Genomic DNA, 24,971 nt, shown 5'->3' on the forward strand with positions numbered 1-24,971 from the left:
TACATAGCGAACACATGCAAACAAAACACCGTTGCCACATTTAAAAGTCACTCGGATCGGCGTCACTGGGCACATGAACATTGTTCTTATTTAAAAACACGATTGCGTCGACCAGATCACTGGCGAGTCTATTTCTTAGTTTATTGATGAGCAATCCAGTGGTTGAGAATATGCGCTCAGATGGCATAGAAGTTGCAGGTACATATAGAACACTCCTAGCAACATACGCGACTTTCGGAAATTCGCTCTCGTGACGTTTCCACCAGTCAAGAGGGTTAGCGTTTGGCTCCATTTTCACAAGCAAATATCTCTGAAGTTCGTCAGAATTCTCTTGCTCGGTTAGAGGTTGAGTAAATTATTTTCTAAAAGCTTTTTTTGATTGGACAACGTGATTATAACCATACGATCTTTTTTGTTTTTCACACCAAGTCGGTACTTCCTTTACTTATTTAATCTTTTATCATGTTAAATGTAATTCGAGTTATTAGATCAAGACGGGTCGGTGTTTTAATTGCCATACGGTCTTATTTGTTTTTTTACAACAAGTCGGCTTTTCCTTTACTCATTTAATCTTTGATAATTTTAAATGTAATTCGAGTCATTGGATCAAGTGCAGGTCGGTGTTTTGATTGCCGATGCGATTAGAACCTATCATAATTTTGACACAAAGTGACTGTCTTTGTTAGGCAATTAGCGGGATTTATGACCGGTATACTGTCATCACCATAGCGACGAATTATCCGGACTAAACATTATGACACGAGGAACGACTTTTTGTACAATGTTTGAAGCAAATTTCACGAATACAAAGTCTTTGAAATTACTCGATTTTTTTGATTTTTTTCTTCCGAATATTCGATTCGGAAAATAGTATCCGAATATTCGGTCCGGGACCGAATATTCGGATATTCGGATATTCGTTGACATCCCTAAAATAAATTGTATCAATGAACTGTAAACATTTGTTGTCTTATCAATGGATATCGATGAGGTTTTGATTGTTGACGAAGACGAACAGTTAGCACAAAACACCTACTTGTTTTCACCCATGTACTCTAGACGTCACCACGAATGCTCGCTATGCATTTTTCAATACATAACAGAATACGAAGAACAAATACGCACATTCGAAAGCAAGCTAGTAGAAATGAACTCAAAACTCGGGTGTGGAATTCAAACGTGTGTCACAATGGTTCACAATGAGTTCAAAGACGATGAACGCATGTCGTTGTTCAAGAAATTGACAACTAGCGAAATTACAAGCCATTTCGACTCAGTGTTTGGTGATCCAATTTGTGGATACAACCGACTGAAAGCTTACAATTTTTTCTCTCTGTATGACGTAAACAATTCCACATACATCAAGTTTATTTACGATACATACAAACATTCGAGAAACACGTCACTATGTCCTTACTCACTTCTAGGCGTTTATGTTTTTCTTGTTATGATCAACACTATAGGAGGTAATGCCCAGCTTAAGAAGAAACACGACTTTTTGTGGATGTTCAACTGTCTATGCAATCACAAATTACGGTTTGGAAAGCTGATATAAAAATCTATTTAAGGTCAGTTTTTCTATAGAAACGTATACCCGCACACAACCAACAACCATGTTGACCATAAACATTAAAGATATTAATTGTGTCACTGACATCGAAGCCACGAATCGCTTGTTCACTAAACTGAAGTACGATATTGGCATTCAAATCACTTCGAAGCTCATTCAGTCGCTTAAACAAAGCAAAGACAGGGTTTTCTTTTATGTGGGAAAAGAACAGAGATCTTACCCAGCAGCAATTGTGAAAATGTTCACTAACGTTAAGGCAAATCATGTCAAGATTGCGCTGAACTACAGTGTTCAAGAATTGATGAATGTTTTTGAAATTCTCATGAACCTGTCTGACTACCAATGTAACGGTCTCACGCAAGATTACTCGGATTGGCAGTCGATATCTAGCCTGGTTAACATGATGGAACTTGGCGAGTTGTTAGGCATGACAGAAGTGGTGATGTTTCTTAAACGTATTCCACAACTACTTACATTGCACAACAAAAACGCGTATGATAACGAATTGCTAAGACGAGAAAACGAGTCTATGGAAAACCAAAAACCGATGTCTGTCAACGAACCTAGCGAAAACGATGTAAAGCGATCGAGAACTAGAAAGAGAAGCTTTACAAAAGTGTTCAGTCGTAGTCTGAGCCGAAAGCGCAGAGAAGAAAATGTTATGAACTAAATGTCGTATGTTGTTTGTTGGATGTTGAAAATAAAGAGCAAAAACAGTAAACTTGCGTGTTTGTTTTCTTCACGCAGCAAGAGAAAAACCATAACGTTAATATACTTGCATCTTATCTACCAAACTTAAACATAAAATTTATTTCAACATTTTATTTGACGATATTATTCAAACAAATACACACACAAGCATGCACTCAATGTCATAGCTTCTAGTCAATCAAATCAATTGGTACCCAACCCGAGGTTTCAGTTCAACACATGGCGCATTTGTTTCCGAACAGATGCATGTTCCAGCAACAGTTGATGCAAAACTTGTGCATGCATAGTTCTAACGTACAGATTTTTTCTTTAGCGCAGCAAACAATACACGTCCGCGAGTCCATAATCTGTATGCATTCCTTTCGTATTTTCCTAACAGAAAACCACTACCGCAGTTCCTGAATAAAGATCGTCGCAAGGACTGTAACAACAATCATGGCTTCTTATTATTGTCAAGTTTAGTCTTTTTGCGATCCCAAAAAACGGGGTTTCGTTCTTCGATGATAAATTGAATAAGCAAAATGCCAAGAAATATAGTCGCAAACATCAACAAATGAAATGAAGCTTACACTTTGTGCAGAGCTTTTATATGCAAATTTTGTAACGATATGTATCACAAACCATTTCACTTTGTCTGTTAACGTTGCCACATTGGTCACATTTTAGAACATGGAGAACTTTCAAAGCATATGCTTCAATGCTCGTTCGAAAACACCAGAGCAGAAACGTATTCAGAAAAGAAAATGGAAAATCCAATCTCAATCTGCTGCAAACAAGTTGTGGGAGATTATATCAAAGCATATGAGCATTAAATCCACAGAGTAGCCTAGGGTGAAATTGTTTCGCATGTCTATATCTGAAACATTTGAACCATCTGCATTGTTTTCTCCGGACTATGAACCTACACCCGAATTCGATTATCAGATCAAAATCACATGCTTTGGACTAACAGTTCATTTGACTGTGTATGTACGATTGGGTGAAGACGACGACGAGTACAACTTGATGCTTGTTATGGACAGACCAGACGATACAAAACTATATTTCAACATTTTTGACCGCGATGGCGTGATTGAGAAGAAACACAGTTTTCTAAAAACCAATGGTTCTGATATGTGCAAGGAAATCATCGATATGATTGGCCTTAAAGACATTATCGATGAGTATGAATTATTCGAAAATTTGGCTTCAAACATATCGTTATCTAAAGACAGTGAAGTTGAATGTGAATGAGATACTGAACTAGAAATGGCGCGGCAGAGGCCGACGCGTATCCCCACGTCGAATGTTTGACCTAGGTGTGCCCCAGGGTTGGTAATGGGGCCATGCATAGCTGAGATTGACCGTATTGTCATAAGAGAAGTTCATCATCAATTAGAAGTGAATTGGTGTAGAAATGAAGAAGTTATAGTAAAAGGCAATTTTGGGTGGGTGTGACATATGTGGGCAGGGCGCCCCAGGGTTTGTAATTGTGCCATGCATAGTTGAGATTGACCGTATTGTCATAAGAGAAGTTCAGTATCAATTTGAAGTGAATCGGTGTAGAAATGAAGAAATTATAGTAAAAGGCAATTTTGGGCGGGTGTGGTCTATGTGGGCGGGGCCCCAGGGTTGGTAATGGGGCCATGCATAGTTGAGATTGACCGTATTGTCATAAGAGAGGTTCAGTATCAATTTGGAGTGAATCGGTGTAGAAATGAAGAAATTATAGTAAAAGGCAATTTTGGGTGGGTGTGGTCTATGTGGGCGGGGCGCCCCAGGGTTGGTAATGGGGCCATGCATAGTTGAGATTGACTGTATTGTCATAAGAGAAGTTCAATATCAATTTGAAGTGAATCGGTGTAGAAATGAAGAAATTATAGTAAAGGCAATTTTGGGTGGGTGTGGTCTATGTGGGCGGGGCCCCAGGGTTGGTTATGGGGCCATGCATAGTTGAGATTGACCCTAATGTCATAAGAGAAGTTCAGTATCAATTTGAAGTGAATCCGTGTAGAAATGAAAAAATTATAGTAAATGGAATTTTTTGGTGGGTGTGGCCTATGTGGGCGGGCGCCCCAGGGTTGGGATTGGGGCCATGCATAGTTGAGATTGACCCTAATGTCATAACAAAAGTTCAGTATCAATTTGAAGTGAATCCGTGTAGAAATGAAAAAATTATAGTAAATGGAAATTTTTGGTGGGTGTGGCCTATGTGGGCGGGGCGCCCCAGGGTTGGGAATGGGGTCATGCATGGTTGAGATTGACCGTATTGTCATAAGAGAGGTCCAGTATCAATTTGAAGTGAATCGGTGTAGAAATAAAGAAGTAAATGTAAAATAACCTAAAAAAATGAGTGATAATTTCTGACGCGGCCCCACCCCAACCGCTATAACTTTTGACCCAGGGGTCAAATCAAAATTCCAAATTGTGCAGGGTCGCACATATGCTCATAGCTACCATGTGTGTAAGTTTCAAGGTTCTAGTGCTTTTAGTGTAGGAGGAGATAGTGGCAAGGACGGACGGACAGACAGACAGACAGACAGACAGACGGACGGACGGACGGACGGACGGACGGACGGCGGAGATAACCACAATATCCCCACCTTTTTTTCAAAAAGCGTGGGGATAATAAAACAACTTAACACAAATTTGTCTGTTTTCGAGTTTTTATTCAACAAACTTGCTTACAATAATCAACAAACGATGTCCATTTACCAGGTTGTGTTGCAACCCAGTCAGTAAGTCTATATTTACGGAACACGTTCTGTAGTGTATTTAGGTGGTAGAAGCCTTCAGCGTTGTAATTCGATATTTCACGTACGACGGCCGCAAACAAAACAAATGCAGTCACAAACACATCCAAGGTCAAACCACTGTTCAGCTTTTGTTCAAGCAATTCGGCGAAATAGTCTTCATCAAAACAAGCTATGGTCAATTAAGTACTAATACCAAATGAATTACATAAAATTTGTGCATTAACCATCTATCAAATCTATTGTGCCATATACAAAGGCCATGTATCTACTCCAATTGAGCAATTACCCCCCCCCCTGATATATTTTCACCAAAATGATGAATCCTTCTCAGAACTAATATATGTACTTAAGTTATCGTGCTAAATATGTATCTTGTTTCTATAAGCCTGAAGTAATAAGATAATGAATAATTGCAATGGTGTACATAATAAATGTTATAACAAATTAATTATTATGGTGTATAAAATGTTGCATACATTTCTTATATTTATCACTCCCCAAAACAACTATGTATTCTTTCGTTTGGTATATTCTTCTTTCTTATTACTTTATAATATCCTACGATAAATAACTAGATTTCTCGACACTCATTCTACTGCTTTGTGGCATTCTACCTTCTACTATGATTTTAAAGATCTTACCAGATTCATTGCTTGTACATGTCTGTCCGAATGTTTCTTTCAAGTGTGGTGTGCAATTACGCCCATAACAGCTGGTAACTAATCCTCGAATGAATAAATCCACCAGCTTGAAATATGAATATCTACACTTTGGTGAACAACACATCCATGTTTTTGTTCAATTCAACTGCACACTTCTTACTAAAAATAATCCATTAAGATGTACTTTCAATAATCCATTTCACCCGAAAATATTTGCAAAGGCCTAACTTCATTACATATATTTAACACGTTCTATCACCTCTAACTTGTGCCTAAACTGTAATTTTCAATTCTTTGACACACTCCCAGTGCACATGTATCTTATTTTCAGCTTGCGGAAATCGTGCACTCTCCCGTTCGGCGTTCATTTACACGCATCATTGGCATATACTACAAGCTTTGTAAAAAGCTCGCCAATTTTCGGCATGATTATTGTTGCGTAGATTATTGTACTTCTATGTTAACACGCGCTCATCGACTACAATTTCGACTTTTTGTATCCTTTAGACAGGGCAACATATAAATTTATCAAATGAGGTTTTAAACTTCCTTAAAACATCGACATGACCAAACTTTTTGTTTATTTTTGTTATTCTTCTCTTGTCATAATTTTTCCATTCTATCTTCCACTTCTCGCGGGCCGGGCGCACGATAGCGTATCCTCATCCAATTATCTCTTACACTCGGGCATTACATAATGTACACTGACATAGGTGTTTACAGGATGAGGATTGGTTTGTTCTACTTCCTCACAATGAAAAGTTAAGGGCTTCAACAAATGAATATGTTCGAGTTAGTTTGCTGGCTGGCAATTCTTCTTCTTAGAGGAGGCGATGTCCACCAAAATCCTGGACCCGACGACTCCTTTGATATGTTTTCCTCATCTACGGGTACATCTTTTTCAACTTCCATATCTGATGCATTTGCGCATTATCTTAAAATTGTCCATTACAACGTTCAGAGCTTCGTCGCCAAGAAAGATATTTTATATTCCGACCTTAATAATTTTGACATAATAGTTTTTTATTGAAACTTGGCTCAGCTAAACAGTTGACACTGCCGACTTACTTTTCCCTTTCCATCATACGCCGTTTAGACGCGACAGACGTAACGATCCCCATGGAGGCATTCTAGTGTACATAAAATCTGATCTCTTTGCCATTGAGCGACCTGACCTACACATAGACGATCTAGAATGTCTTTGGGTTGAATTACGTATCAAGGGAAGGCGTCTTTTATTTGGATCTTTCTGTAGACCACCTAACTCTTGTCCTTATATACTAGAATGCATAAACGATTCGATCTCACTAGCCGTTGAAACAGGTATTGAAAACATTGTTATCACAGGTGATTTCAACCTCGACATGAATAAACCACAGTGTAGGATCAAAATAGACTCCCTTTTTTTACAGTACAATCTCACACAGGCTATTAACGAACCTACGCATTTCACTGAAACCTCAAATTCTCTTCTTGACCTTTTTATGTTAACATCATCATTGACAGTGCTAAAAAGTGGCGTCGGAGAACCTTTTCTTGACCAACAAGTTCGGTTTCATTGTCCAGTCTACTGCGTCATAAACTTCGACAGAAAAGTTGTGTCAAATTTTAAACGTAAAATATGGAAATACAAAGATGGGGACTACACTAAACTAAGACAACTTGTGCAGAACTTTGATTTGAACAACTGCTGCGATAATAACATTGACATATATACCTCAAATTTCACACGTCAACTTATCTGTTTCTGCGAAGCTACTATCCGATCCAAAACAGTTACTATAAGAACAGCTGATCCTCCATGGCTACATAATACTATTCGAAAAGAAATCCGACGCCGCAAAAGAGCATACAAAAAGGCCAAGGCTACCAATTCAGATCATCATTGGCACATGTATCGCCAACAACGTAATATGGTCAATTATCTTGTAAAATCAGCAAAAAAAGGTCACTTTGATAATCTTGCTAAACAAATACGTGAAAATCAACACTCCTCATCCGACTTCTGGAAGATAATTAAAAGATTCACGAATAAAAACACCTCACATAACGAGTTGCCTCCCTTAATTCACAATGGTACAATATATGAGTCACTTCTTGACAAAGCAAATATCCTAAATTCCTTTTTCCAATCTCAATCGACCCTAACTATACCCAGTACGCACATGCACAACTTACATTCCCACGAGCCAGATTGCCCAGTCTTTCAAGATCTCATCATTTCCCGTCAAGATGTTTTAGATTCCATAAAAGTAATGAAAACGGGAAAGACATCAGGACCAGACAAAATAAATAGCCAAGTTTTAAAGCAAATTGCATCTGAGATTGCAGATCCACTACAAAATCTTTTCAATTGTTCCATCAGTACTGGTAGAGTCCCTCGGAGTTGGAAAGAAGCAATTGTTTGTGCACTTCACAAAAAGTCTGATCCTCAGGATGTTGGAAACTATAGACCGATCTCACTTTTAAGCGTGTTAAGTAAATGACTAGAGAGAATTCTCCACAAATACATTTTAACCATTTAAGGGCTACCGATTTTATAACCCCATTCCAATCAGGTTTCATACCAAAAGATTCCACTGTCAACCAATTAGTCTCGGTATATCATACCTTTATTAAAGCTGTCGACGAAGGTAAAGAGGTAAGAGCCGTATTTTGTGACATTTCTAAGGCATTTGATAGAGTATGGCACGAAGGACTTATTCACAAGCTCCGACTATGTGGTATCTCTGGATATCATCTATCTTGGTTAAAAGACTACCTACAGGAGAGGATCCAGTGTGTTGTAATTTCCGGCTGCCAATCTGACCCATTACCCATAAATCCCAGGGTTGGGATTGGGGCCATGCATAGTTGAGATTGACCCTAATGTCATAACAAAAGTTCAGTATCAATTTGAAGTGAATCCGTGTAGAAATGAAAAAATTATAGTAAATGGAAATTTTTGGTGGGTGTGGCCTATGTGGGCGGGGCGCCCCAGGGTTGGGAATGGGGTCATGCATGGTTGAGATTGACCGTATTGTCATAAGAGAGGTCCAGTATCAATTTGAAGTGAATCGGTGTAGAAATAAAGAAGTAAATGTAAAATAACCTAAAAAAATGAGTGATAATTTCTGACGCGGCCCCACCCCAACCGCTATAACTTTTGACCCAGGGGTCAAATCAAAATTCCAAATAGTGCAGGGTCGCACATATGCTCATAGCTACCATGTGTGTAAGTTTCAAGGTTCTAGTGCTTTTAGTGTAGGAGGAGATAGTGGCAAGGACGGACGGACAGACAGACAGACAGACAGACAGACGGACGGACGGACGGACGGACGGCGGAGATAACCACAATATCCCCACCTTTTTTTCAAAAAGCGTGGGGATAATAAAACAACTTAACACAAATTTGTCTGTTTTCGAGTTTTTATTCAACAAACTTGCTTACAATAATCAACAAACGATGTCCATTTACCAGGTTGTGTTGCAACCCAGTCAGTAAGTCTATATTTACGGAACACGTTCTGTAGTGTATTCAGGTGGTAGAAGCCTTCAGCGTTGTAATTCGATATTTCACGTACGACGGCCGCAAACAAAACAAATGCAGTCACAAACACATCCCAGGTCAAACCACTGTTCAGCTTTTGTTCAAGCAATTCGGCGAAATAGTCTTCATCAAAACAAGCTATGGTCAATTAAGTACTAATACCAAATGAATTACATAAAATTTGTGCATTAACCATCTATCAAATCTATTGTGCCATATACAAAGGCCATGTATCTACTCCAATTGAGCAATTACCCCCCCCCCTGATATATTTTCACCAAAATGATGAATCCTTCTCAGAACTAATATATGTACTTAAGTTATCGTGCTAAATATGTATCTTGTTTCTATAAGCCTGAAGTAATAAGATAATGAATAATTGCAATGGTGTACATAATAAATGTTATAACAAATTAATTATTATGGTGTATAAAATGTTGCATACATTTCTTATATTTATCACTCCCCAAAACAACTATGTATTCTTTCGTTTGGTATATTCTTCTTTCTTATTACTTTATAATATCCTACGATAAATAACTAGATTTCTCGACACTCATTCTACTGCTTTGTGGCATTCTACCTTCTACTATGATTTTAAAGATCTTACCAGATTCATTGCTTGTACATGTCTGTCCGAATGTTTCTTTCAAGTGTGGTGTGCAATTACGCCCATAACAGCTGGTAACTAATCCTCGAATGAATAAATCCACCAGCTTGAAATATGAATATCTACACTTTGGTGAACAACACATCCATGTTTTTGTTCAATTCAACTGCACACTTCTTACTAAAAATAATCCATTAAGATGTACTTTCAATAATCCATTTCACCCGAAAATATTTGCAAAGGCCTAACTTCATTACATATATTTAACACGTTCTATCACCTCTAACTTGTGCCTAAACTGTAATTTTCAATTCTTTGACACACTCCCAGTGCACATGTATCTTATTTTCAGCTTGCGGAAATCGTGCACTCTCCCGTTCGGCGTTCATTTACACGCATCATTGGCATATACTACAAGCTTTGTAAAAAGCTCGCCAATTTTCGGCATGATTATTGTTGCGTAGATTATTGTACTTCTATGTTAACACGCGCTCATCGACTACAATTTCGACTTTTTGTATCCTTTAGACAGGGCAACATATAAATTTATCAAATGCGGTTTTAAACTTCCTTAAAACATCGACATGACCAAACTTTTTGTTTATTTTTGTTATTCTTCTCTTGTCATAATTTTTCCATTCTATCTTCCACTTCTCGCGGGCCGGGCGCACGATAGCGTATCCTCATCCAATTATCTCTTACACTCGGGCATTACATAATGTACACTGACATAGGTGTTTACAGGATGAGGATTGGTTTGTTCTACTTCCTCACAATGAAAAGTTAAGGGCTTCAACAAATGAATATGTTCGAGTTAGTTTGCTGGCTGGCAATTCTTCTTCTTAGAGGAGGCGATGTCCACCAAAATCCTGGACCCGACGACTCCTTTGATATGTTTTCCTCATCTACGGGTACATCTTTTTCAACTTCCATATCTGATGCATTTGCGCATTATCTTAAAATTGTCCATTACAACGTTCAGAGCTTCGTCGCCAAGAAAGATATTTTATATTCCGACCTTAATAATTTTGACATAATAGTTTTTTATTGAAACTTGGCTCAGCTAAACAGTTGACACTGCCGACTTACTTTTCCCTTTCCATCATACGCCGTTTAGACGCGACAGACGTAACGATCCCCATGGAGGCATTCTAGTGTACATAAAATCTGATCTCTTTGCCATTGAGCGACCTGACCTACACATAGACGATCTAGAATGTCTTTGGGTTGAATTACGTATCAAGGGAAGGCGTCTTTTATTTGGATCTTTCTGTAGACCACCTAACTCTTGTCCTTATATACTAGAATGCATAAACGATTCGATCTCACTAGCCGTTGAAACAGGTATTGAAAACATTGTTATCACAGGTGATTTCAACCTCGACATGAATAAACCACAGTGTAGGATCAAAATAGACTCCCTTTTTTTACAGTACAAACTCACACAGGCTATTAACGAACCTACGCATTTCACTGAAACCTCAAATTCTCTTCTTGACCTTTTTATGTTAACATCATCATTGACAGTGCTAAAAAGTGGCGTCGGAGAACCTTTTCTTGACCAACAAGTTCGGTTTCATTGTCCAGTCTACTGCGTCATAAACTTCGACAGAAAAGTTGTGTCAAATTTTAAACGTAAAATATGGAAATACAAAGATGGGGACTACACTAAACTAAGACAACTTGTGCAGAACTTTGATTTGAACAACTGCTGCGATAATAACATTGACATATATACCTCAAATTTCACACGTCAACTTATCTGTTTCTGCGAAGCTACTATCCGATCCAAAACAGTTACTATAAGAACAGCTGATCCTCCATGGCTACATAATACTATTCGAAAAGAAATCCGACGCCGCAAAAGAGCATACAAAAAGGCCAAGGCTACCAATTCAGATCATCATTGGCACATGTATCGCCAACAACGTAATATGGTCAATTATCTTGTAAAATCAGCAAAAAAAGGTCACTTTGATAATCTTGCTAAACAAATACGTGAAAATCAACACTCCTCATCCGACTTCTGGAAGATAATTAAAAGATTCACGAATAAAAACACCTCACATAACGAGTTGCCTCCCTTAATTCACAATGGTACAATATATGAGTCACCTCTTGACAAAGCAAATATCCTAAATTCCTTTTTCCAATCTCAATCGACCCTAACTATACCCAGTACGCACATGCACAACTTACATTCCCACGAGCCAGATTGCCCAGTCTTTCAAGATCTCATCATTTCCCGTCAAGATGTTTTAGATTCCATAAAAGTAATGAAAACGGGAAAGACATCAGGACCAGACAAAATAAATAGCCAAGTTTTAAAGCAAATTGCATCTGAGATTGCAGATCCACTACAAAATCTTTTCAATTGTTCCATCAGTACTGGTAGAGTCCCTCGGAGTTGGAAAGAAGCAATTGTTTGTGCACTTCACAAAAAGTCTGATCCTCAGGATGTTGGAAACTATAGACCGATCTCACTTTTAAGCGTGTTAAGTAAATGACTAGAGAGAATTCTCCACAAATACATTTTAACCATTTAAGGGCTACCGATTTTATAACCCCATTCCAATCAGGTTTCATACCAAAAGATTCCACTGTCAACCAATTAGTCTCGGTATATCATACCTTTATTAAAGCTGTCGACGAAGGTAAAGAGGTAAGAGCCGTATTTTGTGACATTTCTAAGGCATTTGATAGAGTATGGCACGAAGGACTTATTCACAAGCTCCGACTATGTGGTATCTCTGGATATCATCTATCTTGGTTAAAAGACTACCTACAGGAGAGGATCCAGTGTGTTGTAATTTCCGGCTGCCAATCTGACCCATTACCCATAAATGCTGGTGCTCCTCAAGGGTCTATATTAGGGCCCCTCCTCTTTCTTATATACATCAACGATATTGTACGAGATATACACTGTCTAATGCTTCTATTTGCAGACGATACTGCGTTATATATAATCGTCGACAACCCGATTGATGCAGCTAACCATCTTAACTCTGATCTTGCAAAAATCCATTCTTGGGCTGATAAGTGGTTGGTTACCTTCAATCAATCCAAAACCGAATCCTTAGTAATGTCTAGAAAAGTCAACCGCCCAATCCATCCCCCTCTTTTTCTCAACGACTGCCAAGTCCCTGAGGTTTCGTCTCATAAACATCTCGGCTTACTTTTTTCTGATTCATGTTCCTGGCACGAGCATATTGAATCAATCAAGAAGAAAGCATGGCAGAGAATTAATTTAATGCGAACGTTCAAGTTTACGCTCGATAGAAAGTCCCTTCTATTGATATACACAACATTTATCAGACCAATTCTCGAATATGCTGATGTAGTCTGGGACAACATTACTACACAAGATGAAATTAAACTTGAAAAGATTCAACAGGAAGCGGCAAGAACAATTAGCGGAGGAACACGTTTAGCATCTCTGCAGAATCTATATAATGAAACGGCTCTTGAACCATTAAAAAATAGGAGAACACAACATAAACTCACCAATTTCTATAAAATGTATAATTCTATATCACCCTCCTATTTGTGTACTCGGATCCCCTCTAGCGTTGGAGACAGTTCGGCTTATTCACTTCGCAATTCTAACAATATTCGCAGCATTCAATGTAAATCACAACTCTTTTCACGATCTTTCCTACCATCAGCTATAAACTTATGGAACTATTTAACTGAATATGTAAGAACAGCTCATTCTCTCTCAGCTTTCAAAGCAAATCTAAACAAAGACAAAAAAATAATTCCCCAGCATTACTACACTGGAGAGCGGCAGTCTTCTTGTGCTGTATTGTGCTGTTTTGTACTGTTTGGGCAATCGGTCACTTGCCTTAAATAAAGGACCAACTAATTGTTTTTAATGAAAATTCAATACTGCTCCAGCAGCTGGAGTTTCACTTCTTTATATTATATTCTACATGCACGTTTACGAATGCATTGTAGCAGCTTAAATGAACATTTGTACACAAAAAATATTGTACAAAGTCCATATTGTCAATGTGGTGAGATTGAAGATACATACCATTTCTTCTTCAATTGTCCCATTTATACTGCAAAAAGAGTTATCCGTTTTAACAATCTGTCCAGTTTTCAACCAATAACTCTGCAACCATTTCTTTTTGGTGTTAAAGACGGATCATACGAAGTAAATTCACTAATTTTCAAACATGTTCAGTCTTTCATGCGAGATAGTCATAGATTCTAATCCTTCTCCATCTCAGGAACAAACCATTTCTGCTAACGATGCCCCGTCCCGCGACTACTTCCTTTCTTATCGCAACTTCTCTTATTCGAACTCTACTATTACACTTCCTTCCATTTCCTTCTCAACGTACTACATTTTTTGGTATATATACTACCCTGTTATATGATTTGTATTACCACATATATATTTTCTCCATTTCTAAACGGTATTCAAATACCAATAACTGAACTATACGTTTCATAATTTTGTGATTTTTATAAGTTGTAGTTACACGTTTGGTTGTTTACACCATATCAGCAGCGCTTCTAACAGACAGAAGAGAGACATAGCATAAGCCTCGAGCTTTTTTCTCAATTCTGTCAAATTGTATCCGACAGCCTTTATTTTAAGCAATACTGCAATTTCTTCCTGCCTTGTGTATTGTTCGAAAATAATATGTATGTTTGTATTGTATTGCTTATATGTACTTTCTTTTGAACTAAATAAATAGTGTTTAAACCAATTGATCCTTTGAAAGAACATGCATCGTAACAGTGCTATTTACAAGCAAAATCACACATTCGACAATGTCACAAAGAGTGTCATTTGAGTCCTCAAACTGCTTGCATTCCAAGTAATTTGCTACCATCGCAGCCACATACTCACAGCTCAACATTTTTACGTTATGACAACTACTGACTTTGCGTGAATGGTTTTATACTCGAATTAGGCGCTTGTTATTTGAACTTTAGTAGTAGTTTGTACACGTCCAGATCGAAATCCTTGCAACACATACGCAATAACTATAACTATAACCAAAGAAACAACCACAAATGTTAGTGCAATAAATAAAACCCAAAAGCTGTTTATTTTGGAATCATCGTCACTCGGTGAATCAAGTCCAATGCCAGGAATTCGAATCTGACACAGAGTTCGTTTTGTTGTACAATTTTCATACGAAATAGATTTTTCATTCACGTCGATATACAAGCACGTATTGTTCCCATCATATGACACTCGCGAATAGACTATCGCGTAATCGTTTAATTCGAGCGTTTCGTTCAGACTGTCAATTTTAAACATCAAATTTTGAGATATCGCATTCACCTTCGGGTCGTGCGTTCTGCTAATTAGATAGTCAAATGCGTTTTGAAACTCTTCTACTGTTTGCAGCACAGCTGGTAAGCGCTGGCCATCTTCATTCACCACGAAACAAGTTTTAGGTGATGTGATCGACGCTGCTGCGTTTTCGTCAAATGAACACGTCTTGTACGCACGCGGCTTGAAAGGTGACACTGTTACAAACTCTCCTCCATCCGCTTTTAACAGCGCTATGTTAGCCATTTTGCATGAAATGCCCAAATATTTCCGTTTGAACAAATGAACGCATTGAGCAGGCCTATCTTTGTTGTAGAACAGCGCTATCTTGATAGAACGCTCGATGTTATTCAAAATAAATTCGTTGCTTACTTGAGTGAAAACCGTTTTCAGATGAATGTTTTTATGCCCAAAAATGACCACATCGTATGCATTATAGCCGGTGCTGTTTACAGTTTTACTAACATTGACTTGCGTTGAAAACTTGTTCGCAACTTTGAACTGTTGCTCTATACTGATAAAGTAGCAAGATCCATCATATATTTTACCAATACTTTTGGTCGGATCACAAATATTGCAATAACAGTTTTGTAAACCGTAAGAAGAAACGCTTTGAAATTTTGTGTCTGCGCGTACAACAATGAAAAAACACAAAATGATACACGACCGCATGCTTTGCTTAGAACATCAAGAATGACAAGATCCGTTCGTATAAGTGTTTTATATTTATTTTAGTTGCTTTGTTTTTTTATTACGTTTGATACAAATCCTATTAGCCCTTGTGGTTGTTGAGCCATTGTTGGTGATATTACCACGCGTTATGTTATGGATTTCACTGTAGTTTTGTTGTGTGCTAGTTTCGTTTGCATCTATCGATGTGGTTGTTGAACCATTGTTAAGGGCATTGACAACTGATGTGTTAAGGTTTTTATTTAATGTTGTAGTGGTATTTTCGTGTGCAACTCTCGGTGTTGTTTGAGTGCTTTTTTGTTAACCTTTGTGGTTGTTGAACCATTGTTGGGGATATAAACAAGCGTTGTTTTTTGCATTTCGCTGTTTTTGTGTGTGTCAATTTCGTTTGAAACTGTCGATGTGACGAGATCTTCATTCGTACTGCGTTTTTCGATGTCTGCAACATGATTAGATGTATTGTCTGGTAACAAGAATCGCCATAGAGAATCAGTAGCTAGCATCCTACCTATACTCTCGGTCAAAATCAAAAAGAGTTTGCCTTTGATTTGGAAACAAAACCTGTCCCTGTGATTATCAATGGTCAAATTATTACCATTCACGCCCAAATTTTGATTTATGACTTTTCGTATGGCCTCGAGAATATCATATTGCGTCGTGTACATTCTCTCAGGAATATATACAATTTTGCGTAACTTTTCTAGCGCATTATCATAGGAAACGATCGAGAATTCACCATTGTATATACCCAGATCGAGCTCTGGCAATTTCTTGAAGCAGTTATCGTTACAGCTACATAGAGACACAAACAAGACAAATAGTTGAAGCGCAACATTGCTGGTTTTTATTTCATTCATCTAACAAAACACATATAATAGCTATATAACAAAAAAATATGCACACAACAGACTACAACACAAAATCTGCAGGAATGTACAAAACGAGGCCGTCTGTCAGCAATTCCTTCGACACACAAAATGCGACAAAGTTCGGTGGGATGTGTATGTTGGGAATGCATGTTCTAACCGCTTGAGTGAGCATATCTTCGTGTTTTTCGTTTTGACACTAATTGACGAAGTAAACTTTACATTGGTCTTCTTCAGGCAACATGTCGCTTACGGGCATTAGGGCTTCCTGCACCTCTTGTTCTGGGGTAAACGTTTCCACAATTTCTTCTTTCACGATTGACAAATCGACCGGCATACTGATTATCTCATTTTGCTCCGAACATGCCTTCACATCAGAACAAGGCATTTCATTTGTTTTGCAAATTTTGCAAAGCATCTTTTTTGGTAGACTTGACTGATTCTTTGGATCTTCAACAAATTTGCGTTTGCGATTAGGAATAGCATTGACTAGTCTACCTTTTCCCCCATCGATCAGCTCCGTTTCAATGTGAAGACTGTTAATGTGCTTGCGGTACAAAGGATGCATCACAAACAAAACCTCTAACGCCTGACACAAATTTGTATTTGGATATCCATATTTTGGTTGCAGTGAGTATACGTTAGCATTCATCTCTCTCATTTCGATGCCAGTTTGCAACGCTGCGTATATTTCACCACAGCTTCTCACAATTTTCAGACCTATTGTGAGCTCTTTCTGTGTACTGACAAGCTGAAAGTTTTTACTCGGTAGCACTCCTTTTTTCACCAATATTTCCACGATATCATTTTCCGAACAATCGAGTAATGTCATGACTGAGTCCTTTCCAAAGATAGACAAGTGGATTTCACCGAATACACTTTGCTAAACTCCTCGATTCCGTGCAACTCCAACACTGGTATTATGCATATCGGCAGTCTATAGTTTAACGTTGGATTTGACTGCATTTATCTACCCTTCTTTATGCGCTCGTTTCGAGTTGCGAAATGTTCTGGTACTAATGTTTTCAATATTTTGAAGTAGCACATATCAATCTTTTCATCGGCAACAGAAAACATCAGGTCAACATATCGTTCAAACGCAGCTAGTGTCGGTTCATCGAGAAACACATGGCCCAGCGTTGGCTTGTAGTTTAAGTAGTCGTACGGACTGTTCGTTATCGACGTAAAACGCAGTCCCTCTACATCTGTGAAAGAACATGTAACGCTGAACATGTACTTCTTCTGGTGACCATTCGCATTGAAATTTCTTTTTTCACGAATGAATTTTTCGCACAATGTTTGGACGAACATGTTGTCGCTTCGGTTGTCAGATTGTAAATGAGACGCATTCAGTTAGTCGTTTCGCTATTTATACCAACAGCCATATTACAAAGTTGGTGTTATAAGCTTGAAAAAGTAGGTTTTGAAAACAGATATGGCTCGTTGCAGCGAAAGGAAAGGCGAAAGCAAATCGAATACACTCATCAAAGCAAACCAACCCAAGTTGTTAGCAACACACATTAATCAAAACTTTGATTTCGAATCATCGTGTTACCCAGCAAACAATCTATTTGGGACCCATATGGGTCCCATGTGGGCACCTATATGGGCCCCATGTGGGCTGCCAACATGGGACCCAGATAGGAAGTGCAACCGGGCTCCACATGGGTCCCATCTGGGCTGCCCCATGAAAGTATATGGGGCAGCCCAGATGGGACCCATATGGAGCCCGGTTGCACTACCCATCTGGGTCCCATGTTGGCAGCCCACATAGGTGCCCACATGGGACCCATATAGGTCCAATATGGGCATCCCTTTTACTCAATATGGGCTACATACAGGCAGCCCTTTTACTCAATATGGGCTACATACGGGTAGCCCTTTTACTCAATATGGGCTACATACGGGAAGCATTGTACTACATATGGGCTACAAGCTGGTAGCATTGTATTCAATATGGGTACACAGAGCCTGTAAAATTTTGGACAACGCATTAATGGAAATTCAGGTTATGTTAGAAATAATATGTAGGCTGCAAACATGAAATACTGTGTGTTCAAATTGAACATCAGACAAAAGATTCTTGTACATGTACATCCAATTTCCTTTTTTTTTATCTATTTCTTCTTGCTGGAACAGAGTGATATCAAAGGGTTTAAGAGCTAAATAGCATTATCCTGCAAGAAATACAAGGTTTTTGTTAAAAGACTTAAAAATTTATGAAAGTACTTTCAACTTTTATTTACATAAAGTATTACACACATATACATGTATACATACATACATAGCAGGAGGATCCCACGTTAACTATTCTACCAGAAAATTCTAAAATAATATGGTGATTCCTAACTTTTTGAATGTAACATCAGCAAAAATATTATACATGAAGTTGCTAACGAAAACATGTTTCTATCAAATGTTCTATCCGCATGGAGTAATGTTACTCATAATGTTACTCATAATCTATGAACCCAAACCAACAGTAAAACTATTTTATGGAACAATAAAAACATAACTTCAAACAATAAGACGTTTTTCTATAACATTATATATGTCGACCAGTTATACGACTATAGAATTAAGGACTTCTATTATTTTGATATTAAATATATATTACATATACAGAATACCTTCAAGTATTTTCCTGATGTACTACACATTACTCAAAAGCATACCCATGCATATTAAATCTTTAACCAATACAAATAACACACCATGTACTCAAAGAACATTTGTAGAAAACATACTCGCAAGACTAAACAATTTTTTTTATAAACTATAAATTAAAAACCCTGCAGAAAAATCCAAAACTCAAATAAATGGCAAATCCTTTTTCGAGAACAAGTCCATATTATTATCTTTGATATCTTCATACATTCTAGTGTTTTTGTAATTGCACATGATATATATATATATATATATATGTCTTTTAAAACCTTCCAAAAACTGGAATGCTGTTTCTTCTTTTGCAAAGGAATATATACCATTTCATTTCCAGATAAAAAAGATTGTACGCTTTTTTAGAAGATGAGCCATAAAGAGATGGTTTAGGATCAATAGAGAAAAAATGTCAATTACATTTACAACATTGCTTAATATATTTGATAAAAAAGCTTGAACTATGCAGCAGTCCTAGAAAAGATGGATCCTAGCTTCATCACCAAGATGCTCTTCAAACTCCTCCATTTGCTCAAATGTTCCAATTGGAAGACTGATGTTCTCTGGCAGTTGCATTGGCTTGTCATCAGTAGCTGACCTAGCCAAGAGCCGCTGCAGCATCCGCTTCATTTCCCTGTGTAACTGCATCTGAAGACAGAGTAAAAAAAAACTGTACCTTAAATTATGTTGACAATAATATATGTCACAGCTGGGTCGGATATAATTATATTGGATGTGTGCCGATATAACGGCGTTGGGCCCGATTTGTCCCAACAGCTGTTGTACGGCTAGGGCTGATTATAGCAACTTGCACCTATATGCCCGTCAACATCAATTTGTTTCTTTTATTAGTAGAAGTATGTTTTATTATAGATCACTGAATGACTGTGTATTTTATATTTTTTAAGTTGGATTATCTGTGTACATCAATTATTTATGTAATTAACTATCAGGCATTTAATAAGCAGTAATTCCAAAACTTAAATTATTTTAAGTTAAAGTTTCAAGCACAAAAATTAGTTACCTTGTCCTATGAACTGTCTTTGGGAAGGCTCTTCAGCTGGTTTTATTGGGAGTGACCGGCCTCTGTCATGCACTGCTGGACATTCTTTGAAAAGACGATGTTGGCAAACGAGGCGGTGGTGAATATTTTATTTTCTGAAATAAATTTGTAAAATAAACAATACGAATTTAATCATTTCTTAATATACAGATTGTTTTAATATTCTGCAAATGTGTTTAAATAATCATTAAAATTTGTCCACAGGCAGACAACCTTGGCTTGCGTGCAAGTAATCAAAGACCTATAAAAAAACATTATATTAGACGTCTTTGATGATTATCAATGTATGAGATAAGTAAGATTCTCATGCATTAGCATGATTACTAATTTAGTGTTCCATTATTTCAGACATGCGCCTGTCTGCTATAAATAGTTTGTATTGAATTTTAGGCAGAATCAAGTTGAATTAAGCAGTTTAACTAAGAGATTGATCTATGGCGACTAACGAACGTAACGACTTACGTCGCGAAAATACATGACAAAGGCAAAGCGAATAAAGAAATCTAATAATTTGCAATTCAATTTTTTAAACACACAGGCATTCATTGAAGTAACAGATAAATAAATAATGCGTGATCAGCAATATATATCTTATTTCAAAAGAAATATATAATTACGTGTATAATATCACAATTTAACAAATTACCGTTTCGAGTGTTTTTGCTTTGAATGTTTTCGCGAGGCGGAATTAACATCTGCGCATGCGCATATTATTTAAATACTTTATTTTCCTGCGCGATTATTTAAATTAAAAGTATCTCTTGAAAATAACTTTATATTAATCATAGTATATACATTATTAAAAACAAAGCCATATCAAAAACAGAATTTTCAAAAAATGTGCGCCCGATAGCTGATTTTGTCCTTTGTTGGGCGGCCCAAATGGGACCCGTATGGGACCCATATGGGCTGCATATTATTTGCTTATGCATTGATTTTATATGTTTGGGTAAAATATTAGCAGCTGAGATAAAGTTTGTCATACATACGTTTTAAGAAATAAGTTTTAAATCAAATAAATAAAAGTTTATATCTTTTTCCTGATAGCGCAATAATATGGGACCTATATGGGACCCTTAAGGGCATTCCCATATGGGCTAACCCATATAGGTCCCAAATGACTCCCATTTGGGCTTACCCATATGGGTTTGCCCAGAAACAGCCCGGTAGCTGATTTTGTCCTTTGTTGGGCGGCCCAAATGGGAGCCATATGGGACCTATATGGACTGCATATTATTTGCTTATGCATTGATTTTCTATTTTTGGGTAAAATATTAGCAATTTAGATCAAGTTAGTCCAGCATACGTTTTAAGAAATGAGTTTTTAATCAAATAAATACAAGTTTACATCTTTTTCGAGATAGCGCAATAATATGGGACCTATATGGGACCCTTATCGGCATTTCCACATGGGCAAGCCCATATAACTCCCAAATGACTCCCATATGGGACCCGTATGGGACCCATATGGGCCGCATATTATTTGCTTATGCATTGATTTTCTATTTTTGGGTAAAATATTACCAGTTTAGATCAAGTTAGTCCTACATACGTTTTAAGAAATGAGTTTTTAATCAAATAAATACAAGTTTACATATTTTTCCCGATAGCGCAATAATATGGGACCTATATGGGACCCTTGTGGGCATTCCCATATGGGCTAGCCCATATTGGTCCCAAATGACTCCCATATGGGCTTACCCATATGGGTTTGCCCAGAAATAGCCCATATGGGACCCATATGTGCATGTTTGCTGGGTACATTGTTATGAAAGAAAAACATGTTTTGCCTGTTAATTCACACAAACAGATCTAGAACAAGTTGTCATTCATATATCTAAACCTGAATTCATACAGTTTGTGAAACTCAGGTTTAGTGGTTCTCAAAGCAATGGGTCTGATTTTCTGCTATGTGAACAAACCGATTACGAAGATATCTATGGCAATGAGGTTCATCAGTGTCACCTTTATTTTTCAAACAAATGTACCAAAGATATGGCAGCTACAAGCTATTTCTTGACACAAGCTTTAAGTATGATTGGAGTACTAACATTTTCAAAGCATACGCATGACAAACTGGCTTCGTGTCTAATCAAACGTTATGGTCAAACACTCGTACCCAAATGCACTACTGAGTTTTGGAACAAACAACTTGACTCATTTCGCACAAAAAACATTCGTGAGAAAATAGATCAGGTCTCACAACAAGATGACTCAACAACACTTCGTGAGGAAATTGAGCGTTTGGTGCAAACAAAGTACAACTTTGTTTCTTGTCAATACAATACTGCCAACGACATTCTCAATATTCTGTGCACAAACACAAGTGACAACAACTTTGGGTTAATGGTTCTCAAACAGTCGCTGGGTTGGATATAAAAGCGCTACATGACTATTGATTCAAATCATTTTTTATCAAAACGCCAAAGCAACAACATGTCTATACAAGCAACTAAATTTCAAGTTCCACAGACTGAGAATTGGGCCCTAGAGATAAGCCAGTCCGAGATGAAAAGTAAGTTGTGTTTATTAGATATTGTGTTTTCATAGCAGTTTTTATTTTAAGCATTGTTCATTTAGTCGCTAACTTTTGCTTGTTTTGTTTCAGGAAATGCCAGCATCGGGGTGGTCACCCCAAAAACGGAAGACTTGGACGATGAGATTGCGGTGGCGAACCGTCCTCCTTTCTTTCTCAGCGTGGGCAAAGTAACGCAGCGACATATAAACCGAATGCACCGATGCTGGACCTGTCACTGCGTGCCTGTAAATTGTCGATGTCCAAAACATTGAATAAACTTGTTGAAACGTTTACATGTGTTTGTTTGTTTGGTAGAAAATGTTATATAGGTAATAACTTGAAAATTAACTCTGTACACATCACACTTAACAATGCTAGCCGTTGAACTTAAAGATTTGGGATTTTTTCGACATATGTTGCGTTTGAATATTGAACAGTGGAACAAAGCTGTCGAAATGTACATCATGGATCTCTATCCAGATGTGAAGTTTACATTTTCGACGCGAGATCAATGTTGGAAAGCGACAGATACGGAAATTGTGTACTATGTCGATATTGAGGTTATTCTGATCAATCCGAAATATGATTTGTGCTGGACACACCAAGATCCCACAAAACGACTTCAAACAATAAACGGCATTTTGTTAAGCTCAAATCTAAGAGAACAAAACTCGTATCGTTTGACCAAGAGTATTTTTGGAGAAAAAATGTATAAAGATGTTGAAATAATCAATTGCATGTGTAATAAAACGCATATCATATCATGGATGATACCGACGCTTTGTGCACGTATCGAACAAGTATGTACATGGACAACTATATCGATAGACTGAAAACTTTTGAGCATTGGTCTCCCCAAATACAACCAAACAAATACCAGCTTGCTTCTTGCGGACTGTATTACTTGGGACAACACGATCGTTGCAAATGTTTTCCTTGTGGCATTGTGTTGTATCATTGGAAATCTACAGACGATGCTTTTTTAGAACATCATAATCATTCACCGCATTGCCAGTTTTTGCGAATGGTGGTCCAGGAACAAGACTATTGATTGACACATGAGTATGTTTTGTATGATTGTATTGTAAATAAATATCACGGACCGTTTAATTCGTTGTGTTCTTGTTCTTGTAATAACATTTACTTTTTCATGCAACTACCAAACGCAAAGTTGAAAAACAAGTACTATTGTGTGCACGAATGTTTGATTTCGCTATTGCGCTAGTTATTGATATAACCCAGTGTCGTATGTTTTCTCAAACTATATTATCCAACTCTAGTCAAAGCAAATACAAACAACTAGGTATATGTAGTTTCAAACGATTTTATTCTGCAACAATCAATATTTCGAACATATAATCTTTCGCAACAACCACGTACACCAGTTTACATAGTCCACTCGATCAGTCCATGTTTACAGTCATCACAGATGCAAATACCTTGCTCCTCTGTTTTGGCCATAGCCCTGAATTTCGCCACACCATTCGCAACGATCGTCGATCAGCGTACAGGGAACACAGCTGAGGCCCTCGCATCTACGGCAAAAGTTAAGCATTAGTGATGAGTTTTTGCACTTATGACACACAATCACGAAAGTAGTATCATAAACAGTTGGCAGCATTTCGCCCATGCTCTCAATCCATCTTTCACAAGCTGCTTTGTTGTTTCCAGCTGACGAGGTATTCTGTCTTTCTAACCACGCTATGTAGCTCCCGCTCTTTTTTATACTTAACATCCACCTCTCGCATGCTTTTCTATCAGTCATTGTGCGTGTTGTTATCTCTGTGACAAAATACGAAATGATTCAAACACGAGCGATTCGCCTTTTATAGCCTGCCGTTTTTCAGCTCAACAGCATAAAACTCGAAATGCATGTCCCTTCCCCAAGACATGAAATTTAACAAAGTCGACAAAAGCCCCAATTAATTGCGTGTAAACAAAGTTGTTTGCTTAGATATGTCTTTTTTTATCAACAAGCCGAATTTTGCGGAATATGCGGTGTCATGAATTCTAGAAAAGTTAGTTTTACGTCATGCTTGACAAAAAGTTTGTAGTTTAGTATG

General features: G+C 37.6%; 1 protein-coding gene across 1 annotated transcript in view; it reads right to left on the bottom strand.

Moving 5' to 3' along the window:
* LOC127835634 (galactose-binding lectin-like) overlaps positions 1-10,959 on the bottom strand; it is a 30,051-nt gene extending 19,092 nt beyond the window's left edge. The window contains exon 1 of the mRNA XM_052362070.1: positions 10,907-10,959. Coding sequence (XP_052218030.1) covers positions 10,907-10,959 — 53 coding nt within the window. The remainder of the gene's footprint in view (positions 1-10,906) is intronic.
* Positions 10,960-24,971: the final 14,012 nt, after the last annotated feature.

This window comes from Dreissena polymorpha, chromosome 6 (assembly GCF_020536995.1).
Source record: "Dreissena polymorpha isolate Duluth1 chromosome 6, UMN_Dpol_1.0, whole genome shotgun sequence".
Classification (NCBI taxonomy): domain Eukaryota; kingdom Metazoa; phylum Mollusca; class Bivalvia; order Myida; family Dreissenidae; genus Dreissena; species Dreissena polymorpha.